Source organism: Saccharomycopsis crataegensis, assembly GCF_037102585.1.
Source record: "Saccharomycopsis crataegensis DNA, jcf7180000000087, whole genome shotgun sequence".
NCBI lineage: Eukaryota > Fungi > Ascomycota > Saccharomycetes > Ascoideales > Saccharomycopsidaceae > Saccharomycopsis > Saccharomycopsis crataegensis.
This window is the reverse complement of record NW_027043831.1, coordinates 310,405-326,675: the sequence shown is the minus strand read 5'-3', so window position 1 is coordinate 326,675 and position 16,271 is coordinate 310,405. Positions and strand designations below refer to the sequence as shown.

At 38.8% G+C, this 16,271-nt stretch overlaps 7 protein-coding genes across 7 annotated transcripts; 1 reads left to right on the top strand and 6 right to left on the bottom strand. All coding sequences in view use genetic code 12, as the record gives it.

Annotated features, from left to right (window-relative positions):
- Nucleotides 1–598: 598 nt before the first annotated feature.
- On the bottom strand, nucleotides 599–1,633 carry YIF1 (protein transporter YIF1; the record flags this gene model as incomplete). Its single annotated transcript, XM_064998936.1, has 1 exon — nucleotides 599–1,633. The coding sequence occupies one exon, from the start codon at nucleotides 1,631–1,633 to the stop codon at nucleotides 599–601; it is 1,035 nt and encodes a 344-aa protein (XP_064855008.1).
- A 1,662-nt stretch (nucleotides 1,634–3,295) lies between these two features.
- AVT2 (Avt2p) lies at nucleotides 3,296–4,798 on the bottom strand (the record flags this gene model as incomplete). Its single annotated transcript, XM_064998935.1, has 1 exon — nucleotides 3,296–4,798. The coding sequence occupies one exon, from the start codon at nucleotides 4,796–4,798 to the stop codon at nucleotides 3,296–3,298; it is 1,503 nt and encodes a 500-aa protein (XP_064855007.1).
- An 809-nt stretch (nucleotides 4,799–5,607) lies between these two features.
- Nucleotides 5,608–8,208, top strand: FOL1 (trifunctional dihydropteroate synthetase/dihydrohydroxymethylpterin pyrophosphokinase/dihydroneopterin aldolase FOL1; the record flags this gene model as incomplete). Its single annotated transcript, XM_064998934.1, has 1 exon — nucleotides 5,608–8,208. One exon carries the CDS (start codon nucleotides 5,608–5,610, stop codon nucleotides 8,206–8,208), a length of 2,601 nt encoding a protein of 866 aa, XP_064855006.1.
- Nucleotides 8,209–9,009: 801 nt separating this feature from the next.
- On the bottom strand, nucleotides 9,010–9,513 carry GIS2 (mRNA-binding translational activator GIS2; the record flags this gene model as incomplete). The annotated part of the gene is made up of 1 exon (XM_064998933.1): nucleotides 9,010–9,513. The coding sequence occupies one exon, from the start codon at nucleotides 9,511–9,513 to the stop codon at nucleotides 9,010–9,012; it is 504 nt and encodes a 167-aa protein (XP_064855005.1).
- A 266-nt stretch (nucleotides 9,514–9,779) lies between these two features.
- On the bottom strand, nucleotides 9,780–11,564 carry DOT6 (Dot6p; the record flags this gene model as incomplete). The annotated part of the gene is made up of 1 exon (XM_064998932.1): nucleotides 9,780–11,564. The coding sequence occupies one exon, from the start codon at nucleotides 11,562–11,564 to the stop codon at nucleotides 9,780–9,782; it is 1,785 nt and encodes a 594-aa protein (XP_064855004.1).
- A 719-nt stretch (nucleotides 11,565–12,283) lies between these two features.
- Nucleotides 12,284–13,186, bottom strand: DASC09_053320 (uncharacterized protein; the record flags this gene model as incomplete). Its single annotated transcript, XM_064998931.1, has 1 exon — nucleotides 12,284–13,186. One exon carries the CDS (start codon nucleotides 13,184–13,186, stop codon nucleotides 12,284–12,286), a length of 903 nt encoding a protein of 300 aa, XP_064855003.1.
- Nucleotides 13,187–14,598: 1,412 nt separating this feature from the next.
- DASC09_053310 (uncharacterized protein) lies at nucleotides 14,599–15,542 on the bottom strand (the record flags this gene model as incomplete). The annotated part of the gene is made up of 2 exons (XM_064998930.1): nucleotides 14,599–15,358; nucleotides 15,418–15,542. 2 exons carry the CDS (start codon nucleotides 15,540–15,542, stop codon nucleotides 14,599–14,601), a joined length of 885 nt encoding a protein of 294 aa, XP_064855002.1.
- Between the last annotated feature and the right edge of the window lie 729 nt (nucleotides 15,543–16,271).

Genomic DNA, 16,271 nt, shown 5'->3' with positions numbered 1-16,271 from the left:
CGTCTTCAAGTGAAAGGATGGTTGATAATTCCGTGTATTAGTTATAATTTTTTTTTTTGAAGTCTCCAAAAAAAAAAAAAAAGATAAAAAGGGTTGACGAAAAAAAAAAAAGACAGTTGGAGATAAGGAGATGCACAGCACACAGATATAATTACACAACGACACACCCTGTTGCTTTGGAAATTAAAGTATCGTTCCTTATTTAGCTAATGAGCCGCCAATTGGTGAAAGAAGAAAAAAAAGTAGTAAAAAATTGTCACCGTTGTTGATTGTTGATCGTTGATGAACAATGTTTCAAAAATACCGTCCCGTGACCAGCGTCGATCTCACTCGTATTACTGGTCTGTGTCTCTTTAGTAAATGAGCGGTTCTATTTTATTATATTCTATATATATCACTATTATCGTCTTCGTGTTAGTTTATACTCACTGAATCGCTGTCCAATCTTTTAAAGTCATCTCAGACATATGTCAAAGTTTTGGTACCAACCTGCCGCTAATTTTTTTAGCACCACGCCTAGTGTTCTACACTACGGCATTTTGTCTACGCGTCCGCTAGTAATCACCAGTTATTACATTTATTCATCATATACATCACACTACATCAACAAGAACATCAAAATCATTTGAAATGGGAAACTGTACCCAAATAACAAATAGATCCTCTTCTGTCGTTGTTTGTGGGTCACAGTTTGCGTGCTATTGTTGATCCCATTGCCCAAAAACACTTGCTTCAAGGATCTCATCAAGAAGAATGCAAACGCAAAGTCCAAGTACCCGAAAATCAACCAATAATTGATAGTGTTGCCTCCAGTCGCGCTCTTGGTGAAGAAGTCAACAATCAAACTAATCACCAAGGGAATAAACTTGTAGTTCGAGTAACTGATCAAATCCCAAAAGTTAGATTCGACATTCAATAAATACAATCCCAATTTCAACACCAAAATGTCCAATAATTGGTAGCCAAACACAATTGATGAAGTATACCCAAACAATTGTGGGTGGAATTCCCCTTTCAACCCTTGGAAAATCGCGCACAATAAAATATAGGTGATAAATGACATCAAAGGAATGTATAAATCAGGAGAGTTGATATCATTAACTGGTAATTCAAAGGATTCGACGGATCGGTTACCGTTATTCATGCTCGACCCAGAATTGTTCAAGATCAATCTTGACCAGCTAGAGTGTCTAAATGGGAACAATATAAGCAGAATTTTCTTTAACACGTACTTGTTAGACACCTTGAACAAATTTTTCAAATCAGACGAGCTACCAATATATGGCTTCAAATTGTTTTCCATCATTTGGGTTCCCTGAGCAAACGCGGTTTGACCAACTTGAAATCCCAAGTTTGCCTTTGGATCGTTGAAGAAATTGTTAAAGGCTTGTGGGGTTCCTTGGAGACCCACATTTTCTCGTGGCGGTTGTTGTTGTTGTTGTTGTTGCTGCGGTGGCTGTTGTTGCTGTTGTTGTTGTTGGTTCCTTAAACCATAAATATTTTGTTGGTATTGGTTACTGTTGTTGTTGATATTATTTGCTATTCCTTGAGGGTGAGCAACTCGTGAGTTTGCTTGATTATTATTAGAATAGACGTTGGACGAAAGTCCTTGATCCCCATATGGATTGTACATGATCTGGTAAAAGTATATGCCCGAGTAATGATTATGTTGTATCTATGTGGACAAATGGCTGTTACTGTTGAAGATAATAGTATTCTTTATTTCTCGAGCGGAAAATATGATGTCTTGTTCTTGGTGACTGCTGTTGGACAGAAAAAGAAGAATGATCTTGAAATAATGCTGGAACACGGTCTCAATTGCTTGGTTGCCCCCTCCGATTACAGTGTGATCGGCGTGAATGAGAACGACAACTGTTTGATTTTCTGGGTTTTTTTTTTTTACCTCGTGAAAATGTTCTACGGATTGATAAGAGCACTACCAGAGTAGTGCGGTTTTCCCATATATTATCATTCACTTGCTATGATTCTGACTAAGGATAATAAGTTTCTTGAGTATGTCTAGCTATTGCTGTAGCTAGAATTAATATATAAGCATACAATATTCCACGTAATGACGGGACGCGGAGCTAAGGATGAAAAGAATCAATGAAAAGGAGATCAGCGGGATTATTCTGCGATCACTGAAGCTCAGCTTGGAATAAACAGAACGAAAACCATCCAATCCCCCAACCTGTACTTGTAGCTTCAAAAAGAATTCATTTAAGAATATTTTTTGATTAATAACTTACGATACAGGAAGATTAAAGTACAATACCCAACACGACGACATTCTTACTGGGACGCCCCAACCGGGAGATGAGGTTTCCGACTAGGAAATCCGCCCTAATTTCCAACTTGGGACTACTTGTCAGTCAACTAGTTACTTTAGTTAATTGATAGAGTATTATCAACGTGAATATATATTTACATCCATATTAAACAGCAATAGTCACATCGATTTTCAGCGAATGTGTAGGAAAAGTGATCAACAAGGTTGATAGATACATTTCCATTGGAAAAGTGAAGTTTCAAAGAGTACGATGTTGGCATTAGAAATAATTTGAGATTAAAAATGATACTTTAAGATCCAGCTCATTCAGAGTTTTTTCTTGATTATCTTACTTATTTTGAAGATTTTAATGAGGAGGTCTCATTTAAAGATTGACTAAGAGAAATTTGTAATATTGAAGAAAATCAAGGTTACAGCTACGATTCGAAAAATCAAAATAATAAGACTATTAAAGTATCAATTGGCGAAGTTGATAAATAGAAAATAAGAAATAAAATGAATCAATTGACTTTCTCAATTAGAAAAAAAAAAAAAATTTTCATCTCGAGCTTTTGACAACGATGAGAATAATAATCCTCACAAAGCTGGCGACAAGAAAAGAAAGCTGATCTGTTAAGTGTTATTCTTGCAATAAATACGGTCACTTCGCAAGAGACTCTAATTACCTTAGCAATAGCAATAACAAAAAGAATAAAAATATTCAAAAACCATGTTTCACTCGAAAAAGAACTGAAGTAAATAATAATTAAAGGGAAAACAGCACTATTTTAACAGGATTCCTGTGAAAGTCCGGTTACTGCGCCCTGCCGGTGGTTCTGCTTTCATGAACTTCGCGACTACAGTACCTACTTTATATCAAAGAATTGAATAATATATCCATGGAGGAACAATGTAGAAATAGAGCCAAAAAGTAATTTAAAATAATAGAACAAAAGAACAACCAAAAACACTCCGTTTATAAATAAATACAAAAAAAAAAATATCGACGCAAAAATTGATGATTCTTCATCCAACTTTACAATGATCACCCCCACCCTTCTCATTGATTGCCTGGACAATAGTTTGGGCTGAAGAAATCACAAGAATCAATACTCCAAATACAATCACAAAATAACCACAGAGATTCTCCTTTAGAGTCTTTGATTTGTAATCGGTCAATTTCATATAGCACATCACTGGGAAAATAAATGCCATGATTGATGCAGAGACCGATCCAATAAGTTCCAAAGTGGCCCCAAGATTACAAGTAAGTAATGATGCTCCCATGGTCACAAACACTAATAAGGTGGTTATCCAGAATCGTTTGTTATATGACATTTCTTCGCCCTTAGGTTCTTCAAGATCATCAACTTGGTCGAAATCATTATCGGTTTGTGATAATGGCTGATGAGCTATTTTCTCTGGGTTCTTGTTAATGTTTATTAAATCATTCATCACTTGGCGAACGACAAAGATTTCAAGCGGGAAGGTCGTCAACATGTTAAGCCCAAAGCACACTCTAGCAATATTGATGACCCAATCATCTTCAGGGAAATTATTAAGGATGTTACCCTTGGTGTTATCCTTAAAGATCAAATCTCCAGAAACCCCCACAAGGGCACAGCAAATCATGGAGATGAAACAACTAAGATGGGTTAATTTGGTGAATCTGTCCAATGTTGGTTTTCTTAAAGAATCGTAAATGAATGAGGTATTATGATGGCAAACTAGAGCAAATGATATCACACTGATCCCCTGGAATAACTGTGGATTGAACACGTAGCCTTGGAACGGGTTTTCAAAAGTGTATCGGGAAACGGTCTCTTTGGATAAGGTGAACCCATGAATGACAATAATAAGAATGATAGTTGCCATGTTAATCAATGCAAAAAGCGACGATACCGCGAGGTTGGCAATATTATCGGTCAACGATAATGGATAAGAAATGAAGCAAGTGAGCAAGACAATCACGGTGTTTCTCTTCAAAATCAACGCTAAAAGAGCATTGTTCTCGATCCAGGAGCTGGGGGTGATCGATTGTAAAACATGAGGAATGGTATCACCAATGATGATACAAAAGGCAATGGACCCGCCAATTGCAAAAAATCCTTGAGAGATCAAGATCACGATTTTTCCTGGTTTGCCAAAACACTTGTACGCAGTATCCTGGTAGGTTTTTGTTGCCGATAGTTTACAATTGATGATTATCAATCTGATGGTCCAGTCAATGATTACCGTGAGTAAAACAAAGGTTATCAAACTGGTGAAGATCCCACAATTCTTGGTGGCGTAAGGCTGTCCAATGATCCCGGCCCCCAATATGCTGTTGGACATGTTCATGAATGCCATTTTCATACTGGACTTCCCGGTGTCGTCATGGTCGGTGGCAGGGGATTCTTCATAATCTAGTTCGTGGAGGACAAGATCGTTGTCGTTATCGTCTTCATTATCGTCTTCTTCTGGGGTTGTTCTACTTTCCAATGAGATGGATTGCAACTCGAAGGAGTCACCGGGGTTATTTATCGTCATTATTGGATATATCTTGTATAACAGATAATATAATTACTTAATATACAATTGCAGAGTGATGATAATTTGGAATGGCGGAAAATGCTCGGCTGTCCGGTACGGCCAGAATGCGAACCCACCGGAGTGCGTAGAGTCGGAAATTTTTTTTTCCAGAGCGCTATAAATTGGGAGAATTTTTTTTTCTTCTTGCGAATTTCATATTTCCTTTTCTACTCTTCTTTATTGATTATAGCTCGGCAATTTAATTATTGTATGTTCAATTTACTTTTCCATTCATTTGAGAAACTCTCAGTTTATGATGATAACCTACTCAGCTCACTCAGAGTCACAATGTGCTGATAACTTTTCCTATCCAACATTCATCAATTATTCTGATACAACTGAGAGTTCCCTTGTATATTAATGTGTATTATACATGTATTGGCAAGCCATATTCTCATTAATAATTTTTACTAACTGTTCTGGTTTTAGAATTCTTTTAATAGTCAAATAATCGTGCTAAATAAACAATGTAAATCTGTCTAAAACTACAAGAAGCATGTAAGAGAGATATACATATACATATATGATATCAACGACATATACCATGTTGGTTATGCGATAATGCTATTTTAGAGCGCCACCATTAAGCAATTTCCACACTGTAACCATCATGGTACTTTCCATTACCATTATAACTATTGTAGGTGATCCATCGCGGAAAAAATAGTAAGAAAAATATCAGAAAAAAATCCTCAAAAATTGCTTCTCATCTCCCGCAATGATTGGTGTTCTTCGTCTTCTCCACTAGAGAGTCTTGTCTGCCTACCATGTTTAGGCTACCTTTATCGAGGTCTCTTGTGAGTCCGTCCTCCAAACCATTGCAAATCAATCCTATGAGACGTCAATCATCAAAGATCTTTGTGAAAGATCTCAAGATTAACGCCTACATTGGGAAGAATTACTGGAATGAAATCAACCAACAACCATTGCTCTATAAATTATCAGTATTTTTGGGGCTTAACCACTCAGTGCTTCAAAACTCTGGTCCCACTGATGATTTAAACCATTCCATTTCTTATGCCGATGTCCTGAATTATATTTTGCATTACCTCAACAATGAGAATTGTCAATTCGACGATTCCCCGAAATTTTTAAATACCATGTTTGAAAAACTCGTGCAACACAACAATAAAATACCTAATTTGAATGATAGATTCGTCAATCAATTGACTTTGGTGTTGCAAGATGATAGATGCCATTTGAAACTCCGTAACTTGAGAATTGAAAAGTCGTACCAACTTACCAAGCCTTCATCATCATCACCATCCTCAACAACAACTCCAATGCCTACCAATTACTTGCTCCTTGATCAACTCAAGTTGTTGACGAAGATTGGGATCTTTGATTTCGAAAGAAAGAAAAAACAATACGTCACGGTTGATTTGAAGCTCGATTACGATGAGATTTGCGCAAAATGTCTGGCCAAAAACTTCAACGAATTCATTAGTTTTGAATTACTTGAATCGTTGGCAGAATACGTGGAAAACACAGAATTCCTTACAGTTGAAGCATTGATTACTTCGGTCGATGATTACCTTAGAAAAAAATTTGGGATTGTCAATATTTTCAACTTGAAGATCACCAAGCTTAACGCCGTGGTGAACTCTGAAGGAGTGGGGCTTGAACTAGTTACAGAAACTCCTATTGCCTTGTCCACTAATGGTAGTGGTAACACCAAAGAAGAATCATCACCATCATCTCATGCTATCACCAGTGACTCGATGTTCAAGGCTAGTACTACCACCACCGGCAAAGCTTCGCATATTGCTTATTTGGGGTTCGGCACCAATGAAGGTAATACTATGGCGAACATTTATCGTATGCTTCATTGTCTACGCGAATGTCCATCGATCGAAATATTAGCCACCTCATCACTTTACGAAACCGCACCAATGTATTATTTGGACCAATCCAGTTTTGTCAATGGGGCTCTTAAGATTCAAACCACTTTGTCACCATTTGAACTCCTCAACTTTCTTAAAGAGGTCGAATACCACGAGCTAGGAAGGGTCAAGGAATTCGATAATGGTCCAAGATCCATTGATGTTGATATTCTTCTTTACGACAATATCGTGTATCGTAATGAAACCGATGAGAACTTGGTGGTGCCGCATCCTAGAATGCTTGAGCGGTTATTTGTATTGAACCCACTTTCTGAAATCTTGGACCCAATGAACGACGTCATTCACCCGGTCACCAATCAGAATATATTGGATTATCATCATCAAGGGCTACTTTCAAGATCATCGGAGCCTGACATGACCACCTTGGTGCCAATCCGGAGAAACTTTAAACAGCACGGTGATCAATTCGATAATTGGAGATTCAACTTTGATGGCGATCGTACCAAAATCATGGGGATCATTAACATGACTAAAGATTCGTTCTCGGATGGTGGAGCTAATTATTTGGTAAATGATGCTTTGAAGACTGCACAGAGACTCGTTGATCAAGGAGCGGATATTCTTGATATCGGGGCTACTTCTACCAAACCAGGCGCGAAAATTGAGGATTACGATACGATGATGGCGGCTTTCCAAGAGGAAGTGAATTGTATTGTCCCATTGATCAAAGAAATCAGACAATCTTCCGATGAAAAATTAAGAAACGTCTTAATTAGTGTCGATACTTTCTACGGTAACACTGCTAAAGCCACTTTGGAAGCCGGGGCAGATATGGTGAATGACGTGAGTATGGGGATGTACGATCAGACTATTTTTGATGTCGTTAAACAATTCCAATGTCCGTATATCGTCAACCATACCAGAGGCACTCCAACAACCATGAAGAACCATACCGATTATCATTTGATCAATGATGATGGTGACAACATTGTGGAGTTTGGGACCGTCAATCATGAGGTGACGAGAATGGTCGCGAGAGAACTTGCTATTACTATCAATCGGGCTTATAAAGCAGGGGTGGCCAAATGGCAAATGATCATTGATCCAGGTATTGGGTTTGCGAAAACTTTACAACAGAACTTGAACCTTGTAAAGAGTTGTGGAGAACTAAGAGATTACGGGGTATTGTTCCGTGATTCTGCCTCGGTGCAAAATTATAATGAAATCCATGGTTTGAATCCTTGGGGTGATCAATCTATTCCACAACAACAGTCGGTGGCTAATAACGATTATCTTAGTTTTGCTAAGCTTCCAATATTGGTTGGGCCTAGTCGTAAAAGATTCATTCTGAAGATCACCAACGAGACTCTAAACTTGAAAGAAAATGAAAAGTTGGTGATTGGTACAAGTGGGATCATCATGGCGTGCATTGCCAATAGGACCAACATTGTTAGAGTTCATGATGTTGAAGAGATCAAAAAGATTTGCTTACTCGGGGATGCTATCTACAATGGGATCCTTTAATAGTATGGGCTATGAATGAATTTTTATAGTTTAGCTTTCTGTGTTTGTTTTTTTTTTGTTTTTGTATTTTGTTTTGGGTTTTTAATAACTCTTTGTTCAAGGACAAACAAAAATTTGGTGAACAAATCTGTTTGTCATGACTCTATTATCAAGGATCCTCGGCATACAATTGAAAGAATTGGAAAACCATGATTTTTAAGGACATTTCTTTTCAGTAAACAAAAAAAAATCGAGCAGGGAAAAATAATTTAAGGATAAATAAAGAGATAAAAAAAAAACAAGAGAAGTGAAGGAGAGGACAAAGCTAGCATTATACACAAAATAATAAGAAAAAAAAATAGTAATTTAATGAGGAAACAAAATATTTGGAATAGGAAAACAAGGAAAAAAAAAATAAAGCATCAACAAAATCAGCGTACTTATACCATCAAACACCATCAGCCCGAACTCACCAGACTTTGATCTCAACAATAACAACCAAACTTCAATATCGACAACAACAACAAAAAGGATAATAAAGATAATAATGAGGGGCATTTGATAGATCTGACATACTGCAAATACCAGCATCATTATTATCATCACATCATCCAGGTACAACGCTTAAGCACAACTCACATCAACACCACAAAACATACAGAAACATCTCCTCCTACTCGACAACAAGACTAACTAACTAACTAACTAACTAACTAACAGGAAGGAAGGAAGGTAAAAAAAAGCCACTTTTTTTGTCCACTTTTCCGTTTTTTTTTTTCATTCCAGCCATTATTTCATTCAAATCAACAACATCAATCAAACTTAGGCGGCAATGGAGCAGTCTTTGGAGATGTGACCTGGTTGATGACAGTTGTAACAGGTCTTTTCACGACTACCTTCAGCGTTGGAACAAGCCTTGGAGATGTGGCCGGTCAAACCACAGTTGTAACATTTGACATCGGCAGCTTGACAGTCTCTGGCGAAATGGTTGATACCACCACACTTGAAACAAGTGGTTTGCTTACCAGCAAAGCTTCTTGGAACAGAGGCAGCAGGAGCAGCAGCAGCGGTGTTGGAACAGTCCTTGGAGAAGTGACCGATCTTTTGACACTTGTAACAACGGACACTGTTGTTTGAACAATCACTCTTGATGTGACCGGTCTTACCGCAAATGTAACAGGTCTTTTCAGCAGCGGTGTGTGGTTCGGAACAGTCACTGGAGTTGTGACCTGGCTTGTGACAGTTGTAACAAAGACGTTCGGTTTGAGGACAGTCATTGGCGATGTGACCGGTGTCACCACATTTGAAACAGGTTCTAGCGTACATTCTTATTTTTATTTTTTATTGGAATTAAATAAGCAAATAACAATAAAGAGATTTTCGAGAAGGGGGGAGATGGTGATAATAGTCTCACAGATTTTTTTTTAAAAAAAAAAATTTTCCATCGGGCCCAGAGTTACCCGTCGTTGTTAAGTACATCAATCATCAACATTTAACGAAGTGTTCCTACAATCTCAACTTTATAAAATAAAATATTACCCCATTGATATATTACACATTAAATAAATAATAACTACATAGAAATAACTATGTCATCTCTTTTCATCGCTGTCAGTCAATACTCCGTCCTCAGATAACGAAGAATCATGAACACTCACTTCCAGAATCACCGGATTTGGGCCTCCTGAACTCGGTTTCCCCAACATCTGGGGTTTGATCGATCTGGTGGTGCTTCCTGGTTGCGACAATGTTCTTCTAAGTGACGAGATACTGGTTCCTCCGCCAACAATACTTGGGGGCGAAGTGGCAACAGAATTCGAAGAGATGCCGTTTGTAGTGTTAATGTTGGTACTGGTGTTATTAGCCATCATACCAGACATCGTAAGTGGGGTATTATTCCCCGAGGGAATTCCCGATGGATTAGCAGTATTTATGCTGGTGAGTTCACCAGTGGCCATCGTATGCAAAGGTAATTGACTAGATGATAATAATGGTGAAGATTTCGACGAAGGTAAAGGTGAAGAATTATTGCTAGTTAAACTATTGGCAAAATTAGAAGGTTTTGACGTGGTGCATGCAGCTTCGTTATTGTTGCGGAGGCTGTTATTGTTGTTGTTCCCGCCTGCACTGGTTGGAATAGGGTTATTGTTCGTAGCATAAGAAAAGCTGGAGGTATTGGAATTAAGAGATATCTGGGAAGAAGCACTTAAAGTTCTTGATAAAGTATGTAAGCCATAGCCATTGATACCACTACCCCTTGATTCTCGCATTGTCACATCACTATGACTATCATTTTCCCCCGCATACAACGTGATCACCGATCCATTTCTTGTAGCGCTTCCTTTTCTCGGCTGACTTCGTGTTTGAGAGTCAAGTAACCTAATACGACCTAAAATATCCTCCTCGGTACGGCAAGGCAACAATATACTCAACTCGGTTAAACTCAACTCCCGGCGACGTTTGGATAATAAGAGTTCATCTTCATCATGAGACCAAGGTAATGATTGACTAGACGACAGCATAAGTGTTTGCAGAAAACTATTTCCTGCAGAGCCAGGTACTGTTGGGTCGAAATTCATACTGTTGGTTGACATTGCATGGGTCGCCCCTTGGCTACTGTACAAGTTGAACGAGTTTTTATTTGATGTAGCAGAGTCTAACGAGTTGAGAGATGATAGACTATTAGAAAGCGGATCATTACTATCTGGTGGGGAGCCAATATTATGGGAATTTGATGCTATGGAATTAGATGATGCACCGGTAGAACTGAAACTCCAATTGGTGTAATTAGGAGGGGCATTGGTTCCAAAATTCATGGCCGATAGCCCACTGCTAGGATTAGTAGTTAATCTGGCTTTTGCAGTGGTGGTTCCATTGCCCATTAAACTAGCAAACAATGAGGTTCCACCATTAGCATTTTTACTATCTTGTAAAGGTGATGAGTTTGAAGATACTAATAATCCTGGCGAGCCATTCCTAACTCCAGAGCTTAAAGCATTAAGACCAGCAAGCACCCCATGCAAACCATCATTGGTCCCGCCATTATTATTATTATTTTTATTATTGTTTGCCGAAGCCGCCGCTGCTGCTTTAGCAGCATTTATCGCTCTTTTCAATGGCTGATTTGTAGGGGTTTGGGTATTCTTCAATACCCCGGACCGTAATCTTCTCCAACGAAATTGACAGGCGTTTGGAGTTCTGTTATTAAAGTGCGCTGCAATTTCTTTCCAGCCGAGCTTTTGTTCTTCTTTTAAATGGCGAAGCAAAATGTCGTCCTGTGTGTCCCATGATGAAGGGGCACGGGAAAAGCTGCTGTTATTTGTGGTACTTGCAGTTCCAGTAGAAGCTGTAGAATTGTTGGCGCTAGCGGCTGCCATTCGAGAATTATTATTGTTAGTTGTTTTGAAGATATCGAGGAAGCAACTTTGGTACTCGGGTTACAATCTGTATCGAAATATGTGGATCACTGATGATGTGATTTATATGGGAGGAATGGCAGTTTGTTTGACGGTTACCAACGCTTTTTTTGTGTAATGACAACTAAACAACAAACAACAACAAGAAAAAAGCAATTATTTGGGGAAGAAAATTGGAATTCTGGTTTTCTTTTTCCTTAAGGGGCTATATACAGCGGGCAGCAACGTACTATTATTTATATCTGACGATGATGGTGAAATAAAGTGGAGGTCATATAAGATGATTTTGATGGTGTTTTCGGGCGGTGATGGACTACGTTCATTCGATGATCATCGACTAGTTGCAATCGGTCACCCGGTGCAGGGGCTGTCATGGGGGGGTGCACCACCAGGTGCGAATTCGAATCATAACAATGCTACTTTTTGATGATGTATAATACAGAGCAATAATATATATTTCAATGTTTTGACGTAAACAAATATATCAAGAATTAAAAAGTTGATGACGAAGAAAGGTGTAAAGATGAAAAATGCAAAGAAGTGGATATGAGTTATCTAGGATATCATGTTTAGCAACAAGGCCCCATTAAGAATAAGGATAGGTACCTTGTGCTTCAGAGCGAAAGATTTAAAATCAGGGGAATAAATAATAAAATGGACGTTTTTTTTTAGCAAATAGATTACCAAGCAGAAGGGGCGTTACCCATGAAACCCCAGTTCTTTTCAACGTCCCAGACGGAACTGGTCTTCCACAATTCGTTGTAAGCACTGAACAAGATACAATCGTTGGCAGCAGCAGATTGAATGTTCTTGATAGCAGTGACTTGGTTTTCACTAGATGGAACGGCAACACCATCGGCGTTACCAGCCCATGGCCAACCAGTTTCCAAAGTGACGGTTTGTTTGTTGTGACCATGTTCTTCACAGAATTCGGCAACGGCTTCGATGTGGCCCAAGACGTAGGAACCGGCGGTTTCTGGGGTTTGACCATCGAAGTATGGATGGTTGTTGATACCAACGTAATCGACAGCACCACAAAGGTCTGGGTTACCGTAGAAAGAGGAGGCGGTTTCGGCGGTGGTCCACATACCTGGGAAATCTGGGTAGATGGATCTGGCTTCGTTGATGAAGTTAGCAACTTCGGCAGCGGTGTACCAACCGTTGTAGATTAATTCGTTACCGACAATGACAGAGTGGACAGCGTCGTTGAATTGTTTACCAGCGTAACCGATGGAGGTAGCGATGGAGTTAAGGTCGGCTCTGATGGCATCAGTGGAGGAGATGTCGTTGACGGCGACCATCAATTTACCTGGGAAAACTTCGGCAGCGTATTGGACAACGTTACAGTCGTTGGAGTACAATCTGAGGATTTCGAAGCTGGACAAGTAACCGACATCTTCTTTGATTTGGTCAGCAGAGCGACAGTTCTTGTATTGGTCAAATGGGGTATAGGTGGTACCGAGGAAACCAGTGGCCCAATCTGGGACAGAGACGTCTCTCTTGGAAGGTTCAAGAACTTCGACTTCTCTGGCCAAAGTGAGACCAGCAAGAACGGAGGTAAGGATGGAGGTAGAAAGCTTCATTGTGAATTGATTTATAAAAGCAGAAGTGGTTATTGGAGAAAATATGAATCTATACATGAAAATAGGCCAAGCGAATAGTCAGAGTTATATATTCGATGAAAATTTTTGAAAAGGCCAGATCCGTAACACACCGGATAGGGAAGAGTGCAGCAACGTGCGTTGGGTTCTGCTGGTGGGGTGCGGTGGGGGTGGGGGTGGATGGACACAAAAGAGCAATAGGGGACAAACAAGCAGGCAAGTGGAGGGTGGCGAAGGGATGATTATGGAATATAGGTACTTATAGGGATGTTATCATATCATATAGATTATATATATTGATTGTATCTCATAGTGTTCTAGCAATGGTGGATATTCTTATGTTGTGGTTATTTTATGTTTAGCGTCGCACTGCATGGGGTGACAGAGAGAGATCCTTCTGGCCTTTTGGAGAAGAAAAAAAAGAAACAGCGGGAGAAATTGCCAGTTGCCAACTGCCAACCGCTACATGATGGTTGTTTGTTTATCATTTACAATATGGGACAAGGGGTTGTGTCATGTCTCACAGTACTATCAGAAGGTGTTGCTGTGGGTATTGTACCCTGGGGACAACATGTTCTATCCCTAGTGACCAACAGCCATGGCTATTAATAGGAAACAATTACGTAGATGCCATTCTATTTTTATTGTTTGTCGTACATCGTATTACAAATAGAGTTACATTTACCACTACCAAGAAAATAACCTCACCGATAAAATGACGTCCCAGTGGGGATCAATACTAAATATAACCACATTGTAAGATGGTGATACACGCTAGCTCCCTTATTAATGATGATGACAATTATTCTTTTGTACACAACCACGTAGTAAAAAGGTATCAAATTACTAGCAAATACCTCGGAGAATACGTATCGGTGCTGAATTTGGCAGCCGGCATCCTTGGTTTAGAACTGCTATTCCTGAACTGGGAATGTACATGGAAATCCTTCGGTGTTTGTTTTTTTGTTTTGTTTTGAAAAACATCAACAAAGCACATGCCTGGGCTCAATCTTTTGACTTTCACAACAATAAACATGTATATTATCATGATAGGTCAGCCTTATTATTCCATTTCGATTGATAACATTCATGATTTTCTAAAAATAATATTCTTGATGGGCAGATAATAAATCACTTTTTGATCCTGTTCTTACAAGCAGATTTGAAAAACCAAGAACCATGTAACGTAAATAATAGAGTGAAATAAAAAATTGGTACTCATCAAAAGCTGAGTAATTATGCGAAAATAAGAAAAATAATCCAAATAATCTCGAACAAGTAGAAATAACAATAAAACTTTTCAAAGACATTTCAATGTCAGTGTAAGGTATCAAGAAGAAGAAATAATAGTAATAATGCGATGAAATTTTGGGTCGTTAATCTTTTGGGTTTCTTCACCAGACAGAAGGAGCATTACCTAAAACACCCCAGCTTCTTTCGACATCCCAGTCAGAAGTAGTTTTCCACAATTCGTTGTAGGCACTAAAAACGATACAGTCACTACCAGCTGCAGAGGCAATGTTCTTCAAAGCAGTGACTTGGTTTTCACTAGATGGAACGGCAACACCATCGGCGTTACCAGCCCAAGGCCAACCGGTTTCAAGAACTTTAACCTCTTTGCTGTGGCCGTTTTCTTCACAGAATTCGGCAAGAGCTTGAATGTGGCCCAAGACGTAGGAACCGGCGGTTTCTGGGGTTTGACCATCGAAGTATGGATGGTTGTTGATACCAACGTAATCAACAGCACCACAAAGGTCTGGGTTACCGTAGAAGGAAGAAACAGTTTCGGAGGTGATCCAAGAGCCGTTAAAGTTTGGGAAAGCAGCCTTAGCTTCGGTGATGAAATTGGTGACTTCATCAGCGGTGTACCAACCATTGTAGATCAATTCGTTACCAATGATGATGGTGTCAACCTTATCATTGAGAGTGGAGCCGCCGGCAATTACTTGGTCTTGGATGGTGGTAATGTCACTGGCAATTTCATCAGAGGAGGAAACGTCGTTAACGGTAACAATCAATTTTCCAGAAATGGTTTCGGCAGCGTATTGGACGACGTTACAGTCAGAAGAATAAAGATGAAGGAGGTCAAAGTCCTTGATGACATCGAGATCAGTCTTGATTTCATCTTCGGTACGACAATCCTTGTTTTGATCACTGACAAGAATGTTAGTAATTGAAGTAATTATGATAAATTATCAAATATTAATACATACAAAGGAGTATAAGAGAAACCTTTAAATTCTTTTATGTAATCTGGGATGGAGACTTCTTTTTTTTCGACTGGAAGTGCGGTACCAAGGGCAGCGAGAGCGGCTAAAGCGAGAGGAAAGTTCAACATTTTTTAATTAGCGAGAGATATGTGTTATTGAAGTTAGTGATAATAATTAATGGACTAACAAAACAGTGGATTGATAGTGTTGGAATCAACTGGCCTTTTATATATACGTAATTTACAATTTTTTGGAGGTACGCAAAAAGGGAGGCTTATTTGTGCATGTTGAGACAGCTCCTGTTTATTTCTTTCTTTCTTTTGTTGTCTTTTTACCAAAAATAACTTGTGTTTACCAGATATCAGTAGACATAACAAAAGATTTGTTTGGGAAACATATACTTGTATATTCTTGTAGCATTCCTTTTACATAGTTGTTCTTAATGACAATATTGGTGTTCTTATTTCCTACTATTCAAAATAATGTGTTTGATTTAACGAAGGCTTTCCACTTTACTGCATGAGGTTAAAAAAAAAAAAAAAAAGTTCTAAAAATACCCCAAATCTTCCTTTTTTTCTCCGTCGTGGTTTCTTTTTCTCTTTGTTTAATGGGTGTATCATATGTTATTGTAGGAATTATAGTAAATCTTATATATATGATTGCCACTAATAGTTCCTATTCTATTCTTGATATTAATACTACTAGCATGGTGGTTTACGAAAATTCTCCGATGTAATTTTCTCTCCCCTGTATCTTTTCTTTTTTCTAAATTGCAAAATAGCCTCTCTGCCAGAGGGACCTAGATCGCCCCCACCCACACAAGGCGGTTGTTCCGAGACCCCAGGTGGCTGAGGACC